Source organism: Tupaia chinensis, unplaced genomic scaffold (assembly GCF_000334495.1).
Source record: "Tupaia chinensis unplaced genomic scaffold, TupChi_1.0 Scaffold000539_1, whole genome shotgun sequence".
NCBI classification, from domain to species: domain Eukaryota; kingdom Metazoa; phylum Chordata; class Mammalia; order Scandentia; family Tupaiidae; genus Tupaia; species Tupaia belangeri.
The window spans coordinates 5570741-5591373 of NW_006160052.1; the positions used below are offsets into that span (position 1 = coordinate 5570741).

Consider the following 20633-nt stretch of genomic DNA (forward strand, 5'->3'; position numbering starts at 1 on the left):
CCTCGGCGGCCGCGCCACCCGCCGGCCCCGCCCACTCGCCGGCACTGCGGCTGCGCGGGCGCGTCCGCCCACTCCCCCCGCCCCCCGCGGCTAGAGAGACGGGGAGCGGATGGGACAAAATTCTCCCAGGCGCCCGGCCGCGCAGTCTCCTGCAATGGGACGTAGTTCTCAGATCTGACAGCTCAGGAAGAGAAGGGAAGTCGGGGCAGGGAAGGCAGGACAAGAGACTGGGCAGTCTGCTCTTGTGCAGAACACCCACTCTCTCACGCTCGGTGTGGTAGCTGTTCCGTTTGTGCTTTCGTGGTCTCCAGCGAGCCCTACGTGTGGCAAGCACGTATATTTCAAGGCATGGATCTGCAGTTTAGGCGCAACTAGACCTGCGGCGAAAAAGTGCTGTTTAAGTGCAGAATTAGCTATGCCATCTAACTGCATCATTCACTCATCAAGGTTTTTTTTTAATTTTTAAAAATGATCTATTATGCGCCAGATGCTGATCCAGAGGGCTTTTTGAAAGCCACCGGAACAGAACAGGCTAAGCGACGGGCGCGTGGAGAGTGCATATGTGCGTGTGCGTGCGCGCGCGAGTGCCTGCGTGTGTAGGAGGCCCTCCAGGGAGACCAAAAAGAACAGTACCCGTTTTCCTTTCCAGGAAGCCTTGCGCGATGAAAAGGAGTGGTGTGGTTGGCTGGATTTTGAAAGTTTGGGAAGCATATTTTCTGCTGTTGTGGGAAATAAGCTGGTTCTAGGACAGAGACTTTTTCACTACTTATTCTTCTGTTCTTCAAAAATTCTGCACCATGTACATGTCCTAACAAAAAGGACGAAGGAAAAGGGCAGAAGGGAGAGGGAGACTGAGGAATGTAATGGAAATAAGTACCCACTTTAGAGTAGGTTAGGTAATAATGACAGAAGCCTTAAAAGGCTAGTGAACTAACCTCTTGGGCAGGGAAATGGAAAACCAGTGGTTAGCTCCAGTAAATTGGCAGAATGGCTGAGAACAGAGACAAACAAAAGCAGAGATGTCAAATGGCTAGGAAACGCCAGGCCAAAGGTTACAGTGTAGTAGCAGCAGAGGTAAGAGGTAAACAGAATCAATTCTTCATTAAAGCAAGCCTTTCTGGGCCACTTTACCAGCTCCCTTCAATACCTTCACTTCCCTATATGATTCATTTGATTGTCATTACCTAGGAATGTATAGAACCTTATCCCAGATAAAGGATATTTGCAGAGCTTAGCTATTATACCTTTCCAAAAGCAGAAAGAATAACTCCAGCCCATGTTTTCTGATCCTCTTAGATAGCCATAATATGCTTAGGTTAGAGAATTAAATGTATACAATTCCTAAGTGCCACTCAACTTTGAAAAATTATCACCCAACAAAAAAACGAGGTGGCTCACTCATCCATCGCAAGCGCGTTTGAAGTGATTTCACTATTAGTCTATTCTGACTCACACCACCTACCCAAATTTCAAAGGCCATGCTGCCCTGAGCCCCCAAGACACAAGCCATCAGAATAGCCCCCACCTTGTATCAGTAGAAAATCTTTTACTGATTATTTTATTTATAAAATGCATAATCATTGAGAAAAAAAATCCTTTAATAATCCCAGTGTTTGGATGGCCTGCAATATGCAGATTTCAGGGACAGCAGGTGGCGTGGTGGTTAAGATGCTGGACACTCCCACATGGCTAACCTGGGTTCGAGTCCTGGACATGGCAGCTTGCTTTCTCATTCTCTCCCTCCCTGTCTCTCTCTGGTCAAATTAAAATAAATAAATGAATAAATAAAATAAAATAAATAATTATATTTTAAAAAAACATGCAGATTTCAGATTGGCACTTTCATTGTACTACCTGTGTGAACTGCTTCTGATCTTGCCATGTAGCTCTGTATCTTTTTAACAGCTGGTATCCAATTAATAAATATTTATGAAAACTTCTAGAAAGAGAGAAACAATGAGAAACTGCCTAACAACTAACAAGGATAGAACTGCCATCTTTAGAGCAACAGTGGTAACTGATAACTAAAAAAAATGGGAGAAGACAGCCCTAAGGTTTCACAATCAGTGGCTGGGAAAATGACATGACTAGCAGAAGTGGGGACAGTGAGCCTATGATGTCAGTTTACAAGCAAGATGAGGGAGGGCATGGTGGTGACAGGATGCGTCATGGGGAAACAGTGTCAAAGAAGCTGCCCAGTCCTGACTTGACTGTAAGTCCTGATTCACTTCTAAGGACAGTGCATGGAGGGCCTACTACATTATTCTGTGTACCAATTCCACTTCATGAAACCTTCATATCTTTCTAAGCCATATCCAAGTATTCTGCTACGATCTGATTTTTATAATGAATAGATTAAAAAAGTAATTTAAAAATCATTTAATACAAAGTGAAAAATTGTCTAGAATACAAAAGCATTTCACATTTTTTAAAACAAATACCTTCTAAATTACATAACATTGGGTTGTCAGAAAAGTCATGATGTCTTTTTTCTGTTTTTCTATGCAAAAACATGTCATGACTTTTCCAACCACCCCAATACATTCATGAGATCCACAATCCTTTATCTGAAATGCTTGAGGTCAAATGTTTCAGAATTATGAAATTTTCAGATTTTAGAAAAGTAATTCAGTATATATACTATACTATAATCACCCTCACAGTGTCTGTGGCAGCACCCCCACCTGCAATAATCAAACATATTAATACTTTCGCAGCAAAATAAATGAATGTTCATACTAAATGGGGTAAACAGAGTCAGTTCAGATTAGACTTGCAAATGAGTTTGGTCACAAAGCTTATAAAAATCCTATTTTCAGGGTTTTTTAAATTTTGGAATACAATTACAGACAGGGAGTGCAGACCTTTATGCATTTGCATGACAAGACAGGAAAGATTGTTTAAACAAATTACCCATTTTTACAAATGAAAAACATATAACTTTCAAATACATTATAAATTAACAATCATCTTCTCTTTGATATTATTAAATGTACATCTTAAATACATATACACATAGCACATTTAACAAGATGTATGAGTCAAAGGTGCAGATAGATGCACAATCCCTTCTGTAAGGGGACACTGTCAAATGTGCAATAAAATAGAAAATGGATCACACCACCTCCTTACGATGCCAGGAAGAGCACTTGTTGAGTACAACACGAGGAGGTAGGCTTGGAACTTCAAGAAGTATCATTTTACTTGTCAGAAGTCTCTTCCACAGAAACATAAGTAGACAACTTTACTTAAAAGGATGTTTGTTGAGCTTTTCTTCCCTGCATACAATACTATTGATATATTTGGCTTATGTCCCAAAGTTAAAACTTTAGAAGGTATTTTTATTGTTTTGCGAGAGGGTGCATATTCTCGCCAGAGAGACACAGACACAGGGAGAGGAGAAAGCACACCTCAGGGGGAACGGTCACACCACTATCCCTTCTCCTCCACCTGCTCCTTTCAGGATTGTGGCCATACACTGCCAGGTATGTTCCTCCAGCCTCTGGATCCAGGACTTGAACTGCCTAGTCAGCCATATGAAACAGGGCAGCCTTAACCACCAGGACACAAAGCTGGCTCTGGAAATTATTTTTGGTCAGTTAAATACTAGGGAGGCCTTCAAAACATTCATGGAAAATGTGTATTATCACAAAACTACATTGATTTCAAAATTTTCTTGCATCAACTTGTACTTGGGACCAGCAGTTAGCATAATGGCTATGTCACTGGACTCCCACGTAGTCAACCGCGGTTCGAGTCTCGGACCCGGTGGCTTAAACTCACACCGGGTGCGTGTGCATGCGTGCCCAAGATCCCGGGAGGAGAATGGAGGAGAAGGGATTGTGGCGTGGCCATCCCCTCTGGGGGGGTGATTTCTCGCTTTCTATCTCTCTGTCTCTCTCTGTCTGTCTGGCGAGTGCACACGCCCTATAGCAAAAACATCTCAAAAAATAAAAAAATTTAAAAAAAACCTGTACTTTAATTCCATTTTCCATGAACTTTATGAAGGTTCCTCAAAAGTAATGTTTCACCACGTTTGGAAACAAATGGATAACAATGATGCTCTTCAGTAGCTGTAGTAGTAAAACAAATATTTAAATAAGTCCATTGGCTTTTTATAAAATCCTATCTGTTCAGAGGTTAAAATTACTCAAAATCAAAATATTGTGCTTGTGAAGTCACATATAGTTTTTGATCACAGCCATTTCTTCCACTGACTGGTATCTGAAGGATGGTTTCGTGAGGGAAAAACAATTTTCCAACATGTGCAGCAGCAGCTTCAGAGGATGGAGAGAGTGAACAAGTGGCAAGTCATTCTGTTAACCAACTCCAGTCAGGATTCTAAAACCAGGCATGAAAAAGTTACAATCAGATGTTGAGTATAAGTGATAAGTAAGTATATGAGTGTTCATTTTTGAAAATTTCTGTGTATTTTAACATTTTATAATTGAAAGCTGAAACATCAAAAATCTAACATATATTAGTAATAAATGTTATTAATTAGAGAGTTTAGTTCACCTTATTTTCTGCTAATTTCAAAAAATAATTGAAAGTTTTTGAGGCAAACAATTATCTTAAAGAAGAAATACAAAGAGTTGACATTGAGACTAAATATAGTAAAAGTTAATTTAGTAAACATTTTATAATAATTTCTCCAAGTTTAAAACAAATTAATAGTTCACAATAATCAAATCTTTTCTTTTTTTTTTCAAGAGAGATTTCTGCTATAAGGCACATGTGCTTGCCAGCAGGACAGAGAGAGTCTGAGAGACAGAAAGCGAGAAATCACACTCCCGCCAAGAGGGATGGTCACGCCACAATCCCTTCTTCTCCATTCTCCTCTCAGGATTTTGGGCACACATGCATATGCCCCCGCCTGGTCCAGTCTCGAACCAGGTCCGGGACTCGAACCACAGTCGACTACTTGGAAGTCCAGTGATGTAACCATTATGCCATCTGCTGGTTCCATAGTAACCTAATCTTAATATGATCATTTTTATTCATTACAGCTATATTAACATAATTCATTTCATACGCAATAGGTACAATCCCACTCACCATGGGATTAAACAAAGCCTTTTCACATTAAGCAAAGAGGCTTATACTTAAATTATAGTACATGGGGCCAGCAGGTGACATGGTGGTTAAGGTTCTGGACTCCCACATGGCTAGCCACAGTTCGAGTACCAGGCCTGGCAGCTGCCCCCCCCCTGGCTTAGCCACAGTTCGAGTCCCAGGCCTGACAGCTTGCTTTCTCAATCCCCCCCCCACCCCTGTCTCTCTCTGTTAAACTAAAATAATGATGATGATTATGGTAAATAAAATGAAATAATTATTTTTTTTAAATTATAGTACAAATCTCATTTTATTGAAGAAAATGATTGCTGAAGCAAAAAGATATGACTATTCCACTTCTATGGTCACAGTGTAAAGAAAACTTACTACTCAATTTAATTTGACCAAAAATGCTACTGTTGCAGATTATTGATTACATAATCCCAGTACATTCCTGATAACAGAAGATGGAGATCTGAGGTTGCAGATACTTTCCCAATGCTCCTTCCTCCGAGCTCTTCTATTCCTCATGTGTGACCTGAATGCTAGGTAAGGCTAGCGTAGAAAGCTACACCCCGGCACACAGTATACCTAAAGCACATGCCCCCTGTCATACGAAACTTACCATCATACTATTTCTCTGTTCCTCACTTGCTTCATGAATAATAGTGCTTAAATGGCCAAGACAGTTCAAGTTTTCTTCTATCATTTGTGCTAAAGTCTCCCTGTGGGATTAAAGAACAAAGCAAAGAGGCACTGAATTTCCTCTACTTCCTGGTCTTTTTGGTCAGGATGATCATGACCCTCCTGTAGCCCAGCACCTCACACTGAAGGTGACTCCTGCAGTCTTCAGTTTCCTCACTCCTCCCACCAAGAGGCAGAGTCCTGTCTAATACAAGCTGCTGCCTCTGCCTCACATGAATGACAAGAAATCCACTGTAACATGACTGATATTCCTCTGAAATGTAAGTGGCACTTACATACAACTTCTTATCCCTGCTAAAAATGTTAACTGTCGGAGGATGGGAGGAATAATTCACATGTCATAGACAGATGAAATATCTCTTTTTTGTTTCTGGAAATTTCCCTCACTATTAATAAAAGCACCAGCATGCTTACTTCACAGACATAATGTAAGGGAGAGGATACAAGAGTACAATCTGTTCTGCAGAGATCAGGGAAAGTGAAAAACTAGCTGGACACGGCAGATGACAGCAATGAAAAGGAAAACAAGCAAGCTGGTGCCTGAGGACCGCACGAGAAAACCATGACAGAGGAGCTGCCCAGAACCAAGAAGTATCCCTGGAAGTTTGTATTCGAACGAGATCCTGACTCTGGTCTCCATCCTCATGCATTCCTCTTCCACATGGCCACTATGCCCACCCTTCACTGACCACCAGCCCCTACTCTACTGGAGTCAGTTCTACAGTTCTAGGCCATGTAAGGTAGCCACTCTTATCTTAGCATCTAAATCCTGATCCGACTCTTAATCAATAGATGGAACAATTAAGGCCACAGTTCCTGATCTTTGGTACTTAAGTACCATGGCTACATTATCACTGAAATCGGTTTTCCTTTATAATAATTTTTTCCTACCAGAAAATATATTTAAAATACCTGTCAGATTCAGTTTTGCAAACAACTACAACCTCTAACTGGGAATTACCTGTATAGAGGTGACATTTGCAACCCCTCACAAACCTAACTGCCTCTAATGAAAGCAAAAAGGTTAGTAATAAGTTGTGCTTCTTTTCACTCTGATTAATGGAATATTCCCTAAGGTCAATTAATTATGGCACTGCTCTATAGCTGTAGATATTTTCACTGGGCCAAATCTACAGTGACCCCAAGATACACCCTGGAACTTGCTTTCTTTAAAAAAGTAAAATACCTGATACCAGCTTTCCTTCCTGCCATGAGTTTTTCTCTCATAAAAGTAGAGTACAGAATGTGCAACTGCACGACGTCACACGGCTGCACTCCTGCAAAACTAATTAGGGGCAGCACGTCCAGGAAATGCTGGGGCCGCAGAGGTCTCCATGAGTTGTGAGAAAAGCGACAATACACAAGCTAGCAAAGAGCCACTGGCCCTGGGTACGGCACATCTTATGCTGAGAAAATAACAGAAATGGACAGTCATTCAGCTTTTAGCAGACGTGTACAAATTAATAAAACAAAGTATGCGGCTTTAAACTGGAGCTCTTATTTGCAAAACTGATCTAAGCCATTGAAAGGAGTACGTTTTTAGGAATACTAAGTTATAAAATAACAGTGCATCTCAACAATTTATTAGAAGGGTAATCAAGGACTCTATAATGAGAAATGCAAAAAAGACAGCATACCTTCCTACAGAGACATAAATGATTAAGGAAGGAATAAGGTTTGGGTAAATGAAATTGATAAGCCAGTAAGAGAGGACTTAGAACCTCGATCGAGCTAAGCAGCACTTGCTAAATATTGACTTTGAACTTTTACAGCACTTCTACATGGCATTCCATTTCACAGTAAGGAAATCTGACCATTAAACAAGTCAAGGACATTGCCCAAGGTTATTGCGACGGGACAGTCAACACTCAAGTGTTCTGAAGACTGCCTGAACTGTTGCTCTGCTGTCTCATTCCTCCCCTGCTCTGACACACAACCATCTAGCGTTACAAAGTGAACCCACCCATCTTGAGGAGTTACCACACATGACTGAGGACGTTCACGTTCTACTGAGGTTGGAGGCAGCCATGCTGACGCCTGAGGGGTTACTGTGCCTTCTAGACTGGATCCTACAAGGGACCTGGCAGAACTCTGTGTCTGAAGGAAAAAGAAATCAAGATTATAGGAAAGCACCCTGTTGATTTACACAATTTCTCACTGCATTCCTCAAAATTACATTTTGTTTCCATCACTACTCACATGCATATTCAGTAGTTCTCTACAAAACTACTCATACTGTTACATGTTACTTCTGTTATGTCCTTGGCTCCTTCCTTCATGGATTAAAACCAAATGTAATTACCCCTCTAATATCACTTTAGTTGAGGGGAAAAAAAAAACAAGCAGTTAGGGATCAGCAGGTGGCATGGTGGTTGAGGCATTGGATTCTCACATGGCCAAGTGTAGTTTGAGTCCTAAACCCAGCAGCTTGCTTTTTCACTTTCTCTTTCTCTCTCTCTGTGTGCACCCCTCTCTCTGATCAAATTAAAATAATAAAGGATAAAATTAAATAAATAACTATTAAAAAAAAAAAAAACAAGCAGTTGAACAAAGGGTTGATTTTACTGACTAGTCAAGTTCATCTACCCACAAACTGGGTTGGGAAACTGCAGTGGTCCAAGGTTGGGAGGAGCATTAAAAACAGAGGAACTGGAAAGGAGAGTGATAATGCAAGATGATCATTTCAATTGCTAGACGGACACCAAGCAAAGAACAGAGGCATCAACTCAACACTAAACGCATAGGTCTCCAAGAGGATCCAGCTCATGCTGATACAAATCTCTTTTGCAGGGAATAACAGCAACCCACTGTCATATTAAATCACTCATTAGTAATTACTTACACAGGCAATTTTAAGGAGATGCCATATTTCTTTCTGCCTTTTTCCTTGCATAAACATGACAGCACTGTCAGCTTCTTTGATGTCACTGAGGGCCACTTCCACCTTGGGGAGAAGATCGATAATCTTCTGCTTACAGCCCAACAACTTGCTGGAGAGATGACATCAGCGTCAGATATGCACGTATCGCTCACATGACTATTCCCAAACCCAGCTGGGGAAACGAGTCACAGTAAGCACCATACCAGTTCATGACTGACTATCTCCACAGGAGTGCCCAGGAACAGAACATCTAAGCACATGCAGCTGTGATCAAGTTACCCACGGTACCACCAAAACTCTTCCTGAGCCCAGTATATTTACCAATGAGGGCCATTACACTTGGAAAGCAACATGATAAAAATGTGCTGACCTTTCAATATGAAAGAAAGCAATTTTTCTACCTCAGATGACCAAACAGCTCCTTGAGAACCCGGTCCTGACTCTGTACAGTGTGCACAATGATCTTCACCATCTCGGTGCTGTCGCTGTAGGAGTGATCTACAAAGGACTTCAGTCAGTTGGCGTCGGCTCGCTTCTGCATGAGCAAATCACCCTCCAAACAAAAATTTCCTCAAACATTTCTCAAAATCTGAAGTGTTTTAATAAACACTTCCATTTAAATTAAAAACTGAATTAAAAGATTTAGAAATTATCTATGAAGAAATTCTACTTATGTATCAAAAACCAAATTTATGTGCTTTTGTTTATATATAATGTACAGTTGACACTTAATATGAGAGAGGCACTGGCCCCTGTGCGGTAGAAAATCCACATATAACCTCTGACTCCCCAGAAACTTTACGAATAGCTTACTATTGACCAGAAGCCTTATCGATAACATAAAAATGTGTTTATGTACTATATATTGTATCCTTACAATAAAGTAAGCTAGAAAAAAACAAAATGTTATTAAGAAAATTATAAGGTGGGCTATGGTTAGGGCAGCCAGATCCCACATAGCCAACCATGCAGTTCCAGTTCCAGACCAGTTTAAAAACACTCCGGGCATGTATATTTGCATGCCCAAAGTCCCAAAAGGAGGGAACGATGAAGAAGGGATTGCTGTGTGACCATGCCCCATTAGGAAGGTGCTTTCTCCTTCTCCCTCTGCCTCTGCCTCTCCCTCTAATGAGTGTACACAACTTCTCCCCACTCCAAAAAAAGACCAGACACGTTGCAGTACTGTACTGCATTTTCCAATATACCTACTGGATAAAATCCATATATCTGTGGACTCACTCACTTCAAACCTGTGCTCAAAGGTCAACTACATGTATATACTGATCACTGTATTGTCACTGCCTATACTTGAGAACACTCTTTGGTATCTTTCTCCCTTACTAACTCAAGCCCAGACACGTACGCAGCTAGCCCCTAGTTCAGAGACCAGTTCTTCTTGCATGATTAACAACACCTATTTAGAAACAGCAGGACAATTCATCAAACTGTCACAGCCTTGCAGGAAGAAGGCCTTTGCCCTAACTTGGAATTTCATGTTTATCCATCTGTTTATAGGCCATGAAAGCTTTGAAAAAGCCAACGAACTTAAACCTGATGTACTAATAAAGGGAACTGCAGACCCTGAGGTACAATTTGAGAGTACTGTGACATCTTAGAGGTAACTGGCAGCTGGGAAATATCCTCAAATAGGACGATGGCTGGTCACGGTTTGTGAGTTCTACAGTTTATAATAAATACTATCTGAATATTTAAAAAATTTATTTAACTTTAATTCTTCTTATTATTTTAATTTGATCAAAGAGAAGGAAAGTGAGAAAGCAAGCCACCAGGTTCAGGACTTGAACCGTGGTTGGCCATGTGGGAGTCCAGCATCTTAACCATCATGCCCTGCTACCTGAATTTTTAAAAAAAAACTACTAGCATTAATTGTTACATTCCAGAAAAATAGCTACTTGAAAGAATTGAAAGTTGCTCAGGCATCTATGCTGCTATTTTCCTTGGACAATAATTAAGCATGAATGTAAAAGTATTTCTAGTATTTGTGACCACCTGCTTACAATTTCCTCATTTACCCTCTGAACAGTCCTATGAGATGTCTGCTTTGTTACCCCATTTTACCAAAAAACCCCCACGAAAAACAAAAACAAAACAAGCAAAAAACTATGAAAGGAGTGTCAAAGGAGACTTCTAAAAAGTATGTCTTTTGACCAGCAGGTGACATGAAGGTTAAGGCACTAGATCCTACATGGTCAACTGCACGGTTTGAGTCCCGAACCCAGCAGCTTGAAAATCACACCAGGCATGTGTGCTATGTAGGATTCTCCTCTCTGCCTTAAGTGTACTTTATTGGGGCCAGCAGGAAGCATGGTGGTTAAGGCACTGGACTCCCATATGGGATAGCCTGCTTACTCTTTCTGATCAAATTGAAAATATAAATAAATAATAGTAACAAATAAAATTAAATAAATAATTCTTTAAAAAAGTATACTTTATAAATGTCTGTAGAGATAAACTGAACAAACTTCACTATAATAACAACCAGTGTAAGAGGCAGTCCTGTTCTTTTTAAATGCAATTTCGTGTGTGTGTGTGTGTGTGTGTGTCAATTTCTTTTTTTAAACAGAGAGATTTTTGGTACCAGCAGTTGGCGTAACGACTACGTTGCTGGACTCCCATGTAGTACAACACAGTTTGAGTCCCAGACACAGTGGCTTAAACTCAAGCCAGGCGTGTGTGCATGCACACCCAAGATCCTGAGAGGAGAATGGAGAAAGGATTGTGGGGTAGCCACCGCCCCCCCCGGGGGGGTGATTTCTCGCTCTCTGTCTCTCTCTGTCTTTCTGGCGAGTGCACGCGCCCTATAGCAAAAACCTCTCCAAAAAAAGAAAAGAGAGAGATTTTTGCTATCAGACACATATTGCCATAGGCACAGAATTATGCTGGGACCCAGACAGGGAGAAAGTGAGATATGGCCACACTGCAATCTCTTCTCCTTCATTCTCCTCTCACGATTTTGGGCATACATGCACATGCACCTGGCATAAGTTTCAAGTTGCCAGGTCCGGGACTTGAACCGCAGTTGGTCATATTGGAGTCCAGCACCTTAACCACTTATACCACCTGCTGGCCCCCACATGCATATTAATTTACATGTGTTCCTATATGTTGGCAAATTTTTAAGCATAATACATCCTTTTAAAAAGTAACTTGAGTATACTGTGCATTAGGGCACAGATTTCACTTTTTATTCCTTCTCCAACTTTTCAAAACAAATAAAATTTTAACTAAATGATAACATTTTGCAGATACATAACACTGCACAGTTTCCAAAGCTTTTTTTTTTGCTTTTTTTTTTTTTTTTTTTTTGTGGGGTTTTTCTTAAGACGGAGAGGTTTTGCTATAGGGCACGTGTGCTCACCAGACAGAGACGGAGAGATAGAAAGTGAGAAATCACCCCCCAGGGGGGATGGCCACACTGCAATCCCTTCTCCTCCATTCTCCTCTTGGGATCTTGGGTACGCACGCATGCACAGGCGCCCGGTGTGAGTTTAAGCCACCGGGTCCGGGACTCGAACCACGGTCGACTACGTGGGAGTCCAGCGACATAGCCATTATGCTAACTGCTGGTCCCCCAAAGCATTTTCATATACATCCTCTTAAATACACTGACACAACATACCAGAGTTAAGAAAGCTACCCTTCAACCCTGTTTGGAAGGTGGGAAATAAGACACAGGGAGATTTGCCTAGGGTCATGTGGTCAGTAAAGCACCAATCTAGAATTTAAGCTGTCTGATTCCCAATCGGGCTCTTTCCAGCAGACCATACTCTGTGTTTTCAGCAGATGTTCAAGAGGAACTGTTGGGCCAAGGAATCAGGCAGCTGGTGATCAGTGCAGATGGAGGCAGCACTTCAAGGTCAACTGCTCTGGCCTAGAATGCGGGCCTTCTCTCTAACCACGTTGCACCTGAACCCACTGCATCTTCCCAATCTTCTCATCTTAAGCAGCACTTAGTTTCCCATCTTTCTACAGCTTCTTTCTTTATCTTCCTCTTTTCTAGTTCCTTTTTTTCCTTTTGATTTCTTCTTTTCAATTCCCTTTAAAAATGTTTCTACCTCACTTTCCTTATTACTTTCCCTTCCTAATCTCGTAAATTTTCACAAATTGAAAACTAGTGTACCACAGATGTCTCAATGGCAATATCACATTGAAATTTATTCTGTAGCTTTTAAAACATATAAAATTCCCCCTGATTTTTTTAATGGTTGTTTCCAAAATGCCTTCATGTACTGTGACTGGAAGCATCTTACCTGAAGGCCTGTGCTTTAGCTGCTTGTACAGATCAATGGCACGCTGTTCCCTATAAAAGAAAACATACCTATATATGAGAAAGTAATCTAATGACTCAAATAATCCACAACTGGAAATGAACAATACTGATTATCTGAATAATGATCCCATTTCAAAGCAAGTACATAGGGCCAATGAATATTTTACCGAGTATTTCATTGAATAACAAGAACTATAGAAGTTCTTTTTTTTTGGGGGGGGGGGGGTGCTGAAAGCGGCTCGGGGGGGGGTTTGCTATAGGGCGCATGCGCTCGCCAGAAAGACAGAGAGAGACAGAAAGCAAGAAATCACCCCCCCAGGGGGGATGGCCACGCCGCAATCCCTTCTCCTCCATTCTCCTCTCAGGATTTTGGACATGCACGCACACGTGCACCGCGTGAGTTTAAGCTGCCAGGTCCAGGACTCGAACCACGGTCAACTACATGGGAGTCCAGCAACATAGCCATTACGCTAACTGCTGGTCCCACTATAGAAGTTCTTAAAATGTGAAGTTTTAATATACTTGATAGATGCTTTGATCTACAGACACAAATACAACCTGCTTGCATCCAGAACACTTAAAAAGCAAAAATTATGGTCTGTAATTATAGAAAAAATATGAAGTTATAATCCAGATACTTGGAAAGTTGACTCATTTGGGGCATTAAAGAGGCAATATCTTGATCCAGAAGTATAAGGGAAATGTGTAACTTAGGTATAGTTGGAAAATTCTTAACAGTCATATGAAAGAGTAGCTTTTATTTAAAAGGCAAAGAAGGTCAACTCAAAGAGTTATTTCCCAAATTTTCTGTAACTAAGTTTCCTTTTAAAATATAATGCCAAAGGGTCATCATGTAGCATAGTGGTTAGGGCACTGGACTCTGCCATGGCCGACTGTGGTTCAAGTCCCAGACTTGATGGCTTGAAAATCACTCTGGGTGTGCGTGCGTGGCCACCCAAAATTCCAGAAGAATGGAGAAGGGTTTGCAGTGTGGCATGCAGTGTGGGGGGTGATTTCTCACCTTCTCTCTCCCTCTGTCCCTCTCTGGAGAGCACATGGGCTCTGTGCAAAAACCTTAAATAAAAAAAATTAAAAAAAAAAAAAAAGATGCCGATATATCTGGGGTAAGTAAAACTGTAGAAAAGAACCACACAATCACTTCTTGACCTTTTGGCTAAGAATAAGTGAAAAAACATACAGAGCAGAATCCGCCAGATGTGAGCCAAAAGAAAAAACTACAAACAGGGACCAGCAGTTGGCATAATAGCTATGTTGCTGGACTCCCATGTAGTCAACCATGGTTCAAGTCCCAGACCCGGTGGCTTAAACTCATGCTGGGCATGTGCATGTGTGTGTGTGTACCCAAGATCCCAAGAGGAGAATGGAGGAGAAGGGATTGCGGCATGGCCATCCCCCCCGGGAGTGATTTCGCTTCCTATCTCTCCGTCTCTGGGAGAGTACACGCGTCCTATAGCAAACACCTCTCCAAAAATAAAAAAGACTAATGAGACTATACTTACAAAGATTCCATCAAGTCTCCCTGACGTCTTCCGTAGGGACTTTTCTGTAGCTCCATGATCTCAGTGTGCAAGGACATAATCTGATCCTCTAGGTATCCAATGACACCAACCTACAGTACGATAAAGAAACAAAGGAAATGAAAAGCTTCTCATCATACAGTATGAAAGAAAAGTCAAGGCTTAAGGATAGAAGGACTTGCTGCTGCAGTAGAAGAACTAAGTAATTTAATATAAAGCACTGATTTTGGGCTAGTCCTGTGGTGCGATGGTTAGATGCAGGGCATCGGGAACTAGACTGTACATGGCTGACTGTGGTTGGAATGCCAGCCTGATGACTTGAAAAACATGCTAGATGGGCCGGCCTGTGAGCTAGTCATTGAGGCAGCTGGATCCCACATGGCCAACCACGCATTTGAGTTCTGGACCCACTAGCTTGAGGAATATGCGGGACAGTGGCACATGTGAGCCCAAAATCTTGATGGGATGGAGAAATGGAGGAAAAAGGACCACAGCATGACCACACTCCACTGGGCGATTCTCTCTCTCTCTGATGAGTGCTTGTGTGCTCTGGCAATTCAAATTAAAAAAACATTTTTTTTAGAGATATTTTTGCTATAGGGCACATGTGCTCACTGGAGAGACAGAAAGCAAGAAACTACTCCCCAGGGAGGATGGCACGCTGCAGTCCTTTCTCCTCCATTCTCCTCTCAGGGCATGCAAGCACATGTGCCTGGTGTGAATTTTAAGCTGCTGGGTCTGGGACTTGAACCAAAGTTGACTACATGGAATTCTAGCACTGTAGCCATTATGCCATCTGCTGGTCCCTAAAATAACATTTTTTTAAAAATTCACTCATTTTATTGAAGTCTTTATATCCTTCATATTCTGACACTTAGTCTTTCCAAAGAACATCCTTATTCCTATGTTCTCTTTTCTCTCTTGATAACAGCAAATTACTACTAGCATTCGCTTTTTCCTCTGGAGAGGCAAAAAAGGAGAGGTGTCAGTAACAAGACAGAAAAGTTGCCACGAAAACCACTGGTGGGGCTGGCAGGTGGTGTGGAGGTTAAGGACGCTGGATTCCCACATGGCCAACCATGGTTCAAGTCCTGGACCTGGTGACATGGTTTCTCCCCTTCTCTCTCTCGGTCTCTCTCCCCCTCTGGTTAAATAAAAACCTAACAAAATGGAAATAAGTAATTCTTTTTTTAAAATTTAAAAAGAAAAGAAAGCCACTGGTATTCTCTATGATTCTCATTGACTGCCTTGAATAAGGACACAAAAAGATAAAGAACCAGAATTTTTCGCCCCAAGATATCAACTGTCCCACCCACATTCTCAGGGTAAGCTGTGGCATCAAGGAGAGCAACCCTCTAGGGCCATGAGCAGCTGTACAGGGCAACAGCTACCACTGCGGGCCTGCTTTCCTGGCACCAGGGCCCAGCCTCATGGAAGACGATCCCTCCATGGAGGGGGTGGGGAAGCGTTGGTCCTGGGATGACTCAAGTGTAACACATCCACTGTGCACCCCATTTCCACCACTACCACACTGCAATGCACAATGAATAGGGTCCACGCTCCCATGAGAATCCAGTACTGCTACTGATCTGACAGGAGGCGGAGCGCAGGCAGCAGTGGGCGCATGGGGAGCAGCTGCACACACAGGCCAAGCCTAGCTTGCTTGATTGCTCATACCCTTCCCATCTACCACTGTGTGTGGGCAGTGGGGATCTTGACCTAGAGTGACTTGTGCACCATGAGAGACCAGATAACTTATTGTCTAAACCAGCATGATTCCGAGAGTGAAAGGAAGCACTAGTGACAATCGTGGTTAAAACACCAGGTATAACCTGGGACTGTTCACGGTAAACCAAGATGTCCAGTCACCCAATCTAAACCAGTTATAAAAACAGCAGTAACTACCACTTAATATTGACTCTCATTTAATCTTTATAACCACACTAGGAAAGGTATTGTCCCTATAATATAATAAGTAAACTAAAGCTCAGTGAGACTAAGCAATTTACCCAAAGCCCTTGTTTTCATCAGCTGTGGTACCTCCCTCTAAATATACAAAGCAAGTGTAAGATACTGGGCTGTCAGAAGTCATGATCAATTTGACACAGAAAAACATAGAAAAAACATGTCACGACATTTCTGACAAACCCAGTGTTTATCTAATATTCAGGAATGACAGAAGTAATTCTTTATATACCAAAACCAAAAATAATTTCTGTGGAAACATAGAGAATTAATAAGTGCAAAATGGGCTCAATGATTTTACCTCAGCGTAATGGATGGCCTTTTCTTCCATTTCTTTCCATGCTTTTAGCATTTTTTCTGAAGCTAAAAAACAAAAAAAAAGTCTAAATTGCTTTACACACAAACGGCTGTAACTTTAGTTACTAACCTACTTGTCTTGTTGCCATATGAACATCAAGATGTGTCACAAGTTGAATTCTGTCCCCCCAAAATCCACATTGCAGTCCTGACCCCAGTATGACTAGTGTCCTTATCATAAGAGATGAGACACAGGGACACAGACACATAAGGGGATAATGCCATGTGACAAGGGGATATGTGACAATGGAGGCAGAGATTGAAGTGCTACAACTGCAAGTCAAGAACACCAAGGATGGCTGGTCAACCACAAGAAGCTAGGAAGGAGCAAGGGAGGACTCTTGCCGACAGCTCGAGGGACCAGGGCCCTGTCCACAACATGATTTTGGACTTTCGGCCTATGACAACTGTGAGACGATACATTTATATTGCTTTAAGTCACCTGGTTTATGGTATTTCATTATGGAAGCCTTAGGAAACTAATAGAGACGGTTTTCTCTTAAACATTTTTTAAAGAATTTATTATGTTTATTATTATTTTTAATTTGACCAGAGAGAGACAGACAGACAGAGAGAAAATGAGAAAGCAAGCCACCAGACCTAAGACTCGAACCACAGTCAGCCATGTGGGAATCCAGCTCCTTAACCACCACACCACCTGCTGACCTTCCTAAATTTTTTAAAATTTGGGCCAGCAAGTAGTGTGGTTGTAAAAGGCAATGGACTCCCACATGGCTGACCAAGGTTCAAGTCCTGGGTCTGGCAGCTTGCTTTCTCACTTTCCCTCTCTGTCTCTCTCTCTCGCTCGCTCTCCTTCTCTCCTCAAATTAAAAATAAATAAATAGAGACCAGCAGATGGTGTAATGGCTAAGTCGCTGGACTCCCATGTGGTCGACAGTGGTTCAAGTCCCAGACAGGGTGGCTTAAACTCACGCTGAGCACATGTGCATAAGATCCCAAGAGGAGAATGGAGGAGAAGGAATTGCAGCATGGCCATTCACCCTAGGGGGTGATTTCTCGCTTTCTGTCTCTCTGTCCATCTTTCTGGTGAGCGCATGTGCCCTATAGCAAAAAACCTCTCCAAAATAAATAAATAAACAAATAAAATTTTTAAAAAGTAATAAATGAATATGATTTTTTAATAAATACCAAGCACTATAAGAGGATTAAAGAAACAACCAAAAAGGACTCCCTCCCTCTACTCCATCCTACACAAAAAAAAAGTCTATCTTGATTATTTGTTACACAGACACGCCCTCTATTCCCTCATAGTGAGACCACATACATACATACACTCTTTTTTTTCATGATCTAAAATACCATTTTTTGGGCCAGCCAGTGGCATGGCGATCAAGGAAGCTAGATCCCACACGGCTGACTGTGCAGTTCGAGCTCTAGATCCGGGAGCTTGAAAAACATGCCAGGCACATGTGCGTGCTCGCCCAAAATACTGATAGAACAGAAGTGGGATTGTGATGTGGCCATCCCCCAAGGGAAGTGCTTTCTCCATCCCCGACCTTTCTCCCTCTATCTTTCCAGCCAGTGTACCCACCACCTAGCAAATTAAAAAACAAAAACAACAACAACAACAAAAAACAACCACTGCCAGGCCATCAGGTGGCATGGTGGTTAAGGCATTACATCAATCAAGGCCGACTTTGCGATTCAAGTCCCAGACTAGCAGCTTGCAAAACATGCCGGGTGCCTGTGCATGTGTGCCCAAAATCCTTAGAGAAGGGAGAGATGAAGGAGAAGGGATTGCAGAATGGCCATCCTGCAGAATGGCCATCCTCGGAGGGGTGGGGGATGATGTCTCACTTTCTCTCTTTCTCGGGCAAGCACAAGTGCCCTAAGGCAAATTTTATTTTTAAATCACTGTCAATTAAAGATACAGATGATCTTTTAATATTAGTACATAATAAATCAACCTTATTCTTTTTCTATATAGTATGCCTTTGACAAGTTAAAGGTACTTCAGTAAGATAATTATATGTTTTGTCATTCACCAGAATGCATGTAATACACACACAGAAATAAAACATCGATCACAGAACCAACTCTGGGGAGTAAATTATTCACCCAACTGAACACTGTTGAACATTTATTTTCAGATACTCACTCCTTTCTTTGGACAAATGTACAAACAGTATTTAGTTTCTTAAAAAGGATTTGTTTTTGAGGGCCAGCAGGGAGCACAGTGGCTAGGGCACTGGACTCTAACATAGTCAACCACAGTTCGAGTCCTGGACCTGGTAGCTTGAAACTCATGCCAGGCGATGTACGTGTGCCCAATATCCCAAGAGGAGAATGGAACAGAAGGGACTATGGCAAGGTCATCCACCCCGGGGGGGTGATTACTTGCTTTCTGTCTCTGTCTTTCTAGTGAGCGTGTGCGCCATATGGCACAAAAGTCTCTCTAAAAAAAAGAAACAGGAATGCTGATGGTGAACCATTCTGTTTATTCTAATTTTAACTCTGCTTTTTACATTTTCTTGATTCATCTGAAGATAGATAAGTTTATAGTCAAATGCTCAAAATTTAGAGACTGTATACAATAAAAAGAGGCAAGACTTCACAGTATGTGGTTTGGAAGGAAATGTAAACTTGGAATTATTTGATTATTTACAGAAAAATAAGTATTTCAAGATTCCTCTGGCTATGTTAGTGTATTTGAGGGGGTTACTAAAAAATATCATATGAAGGAGGCCAGCAGGTGGCAAGGTGGTTAAGACACAGGACACTCCCAAATAGCTGACCACAGTTCCAGTCTTGGACCTAGTGGCTTGCTTTCTCACTTTCCCTCCCTCCCTCTCTCTCTCTCTGGTCATATTAAAAAGAATGAATAAATAAAATTAAATAAATCATTTAAAAATTTTTAAAAAAATAAAAGAAACTATATGGAGCCAGAGAAAGGTACAGTAGTTAAGGTGCTGGACTCCCACATGGCCAACCACAGTTCAAGTCCCAGATACGGCAACTTGCCTTCTCACTTTCCCTCCCTCCCTCTCTCTCTCTCTGGTCATATTAAAAAGAATGAATAAATAAAATTAAATAAAAAATAATTAAAAAAAAAAAAACAGAGAGAGCCAGCAAGTGGCATCATGGTTAAAGTGGCTGGATGCCACATGGCTGAGCATGCAATTCGAGTTTCAGACCCAGCAGCCTGAAAAACATACCAGGCACATGTGCATGCATGCCTAAAATCCTGAGAGAAGAATGGAGAAGGGATCAAAGCATGGCCATACCCCTGGGGAGGTGCTTTGTCTATTGGCAAATGCACATGCCCTACAGCAAACTAAAAAAAATGAAAGGAACCAGCAGATGGCGTAATGGTTATGCTGCTGGACTCCCATGTAGTCAACCACAGTTTGAGTCCCAGACTCGGGGACGTAAAACTCACTCAGGGCGTATGTGTGTACGTGCCCCAAATCCCAAGAGGAGACAGGAGGAAAAGGGGTTACAGCATGGTCATCCCCCTTGATGGATGATTTCTCACTTTCTGCCTCTCTGGTGAGCTCACATGCCACATAGCAAATATCTCTCTTAAAAAATAAAATTAGGGGCCAGCAGGTGGCATGATGGTTGAGGTACTGGATTGCCACACAGCCAACCATGGTTCAAGTCCTGAACCTGGTGGCTTGCTTTTTCACTTATCCTCTCTCTCTGTCTCTCTGGTGAGGACACATGTCCTATAACAAACTTAAAAATAATAATAAAGTTAAATAAATAATTTTTATAAATAAATAATTAATTTAACTTAAACTAATAAAAGACATGAGGTTTGTGGTGGCACGGGTGGTAAGGTGCCGCTGTACAATACTGAAGCCCTACCGAGGCCCTA

The 20633-nt window shown here is 41.7% G+C and overlaps 1 protein-coding gene across 4 annotated transcripts in view; it reads right to left on the reverse strand.

Annotated features, from left to right (window-relative positions):
• Window positions 1–4099: 4099 nt before the first annotated feature.
• The window catches only part of CHUK (component of inhibitor of nuclear factor kappa B kinase complex), a 47804-nt gene continuing 31270 nt past the window's right edge, over window positions 4100–20633 (reverse strand). For 2 of the 4 annotated variants that reach the window (XM_006157378.3, XM_027775286.1), the window contains 8 exons: window positions 16737–16798; window positions 14453–14562; window positions 12913–12962; window positions 9043–9139; window positions 8603–8750; window positions 7724–7857; window positions 5681–5780; window positions 4100–4341 (listed from right to left, as the gene is read on the reverse strand). In XM_006157378.3, coding sequence (XP_006157440.1) covers window positions 4312–4341; window positions 5681–5780; window positions 7724–7857; window positions 8603–8750; window positions 9043–9139; window positions 12913–12962; window positions 14453–14562; window positions 16737–16798 — 731 coding nt within the window. In that variant the 3' untranslated portion in view covers window positions 4100–4311. Of the gene's footprint in view, window positions 4342–5680; window positions 5781–6946; window positions 7167–7723; window positions 7858–8602; window positions 8751–9042; window positions 9140–12912; window positions 12963–14452; window positions 14563–16736; window positions 16799–20633 lie in introns of those variants that run through there. The other 2 variants (XR_001371039.2, XM_014591180.2) reach the window with 2 other exon arrangements.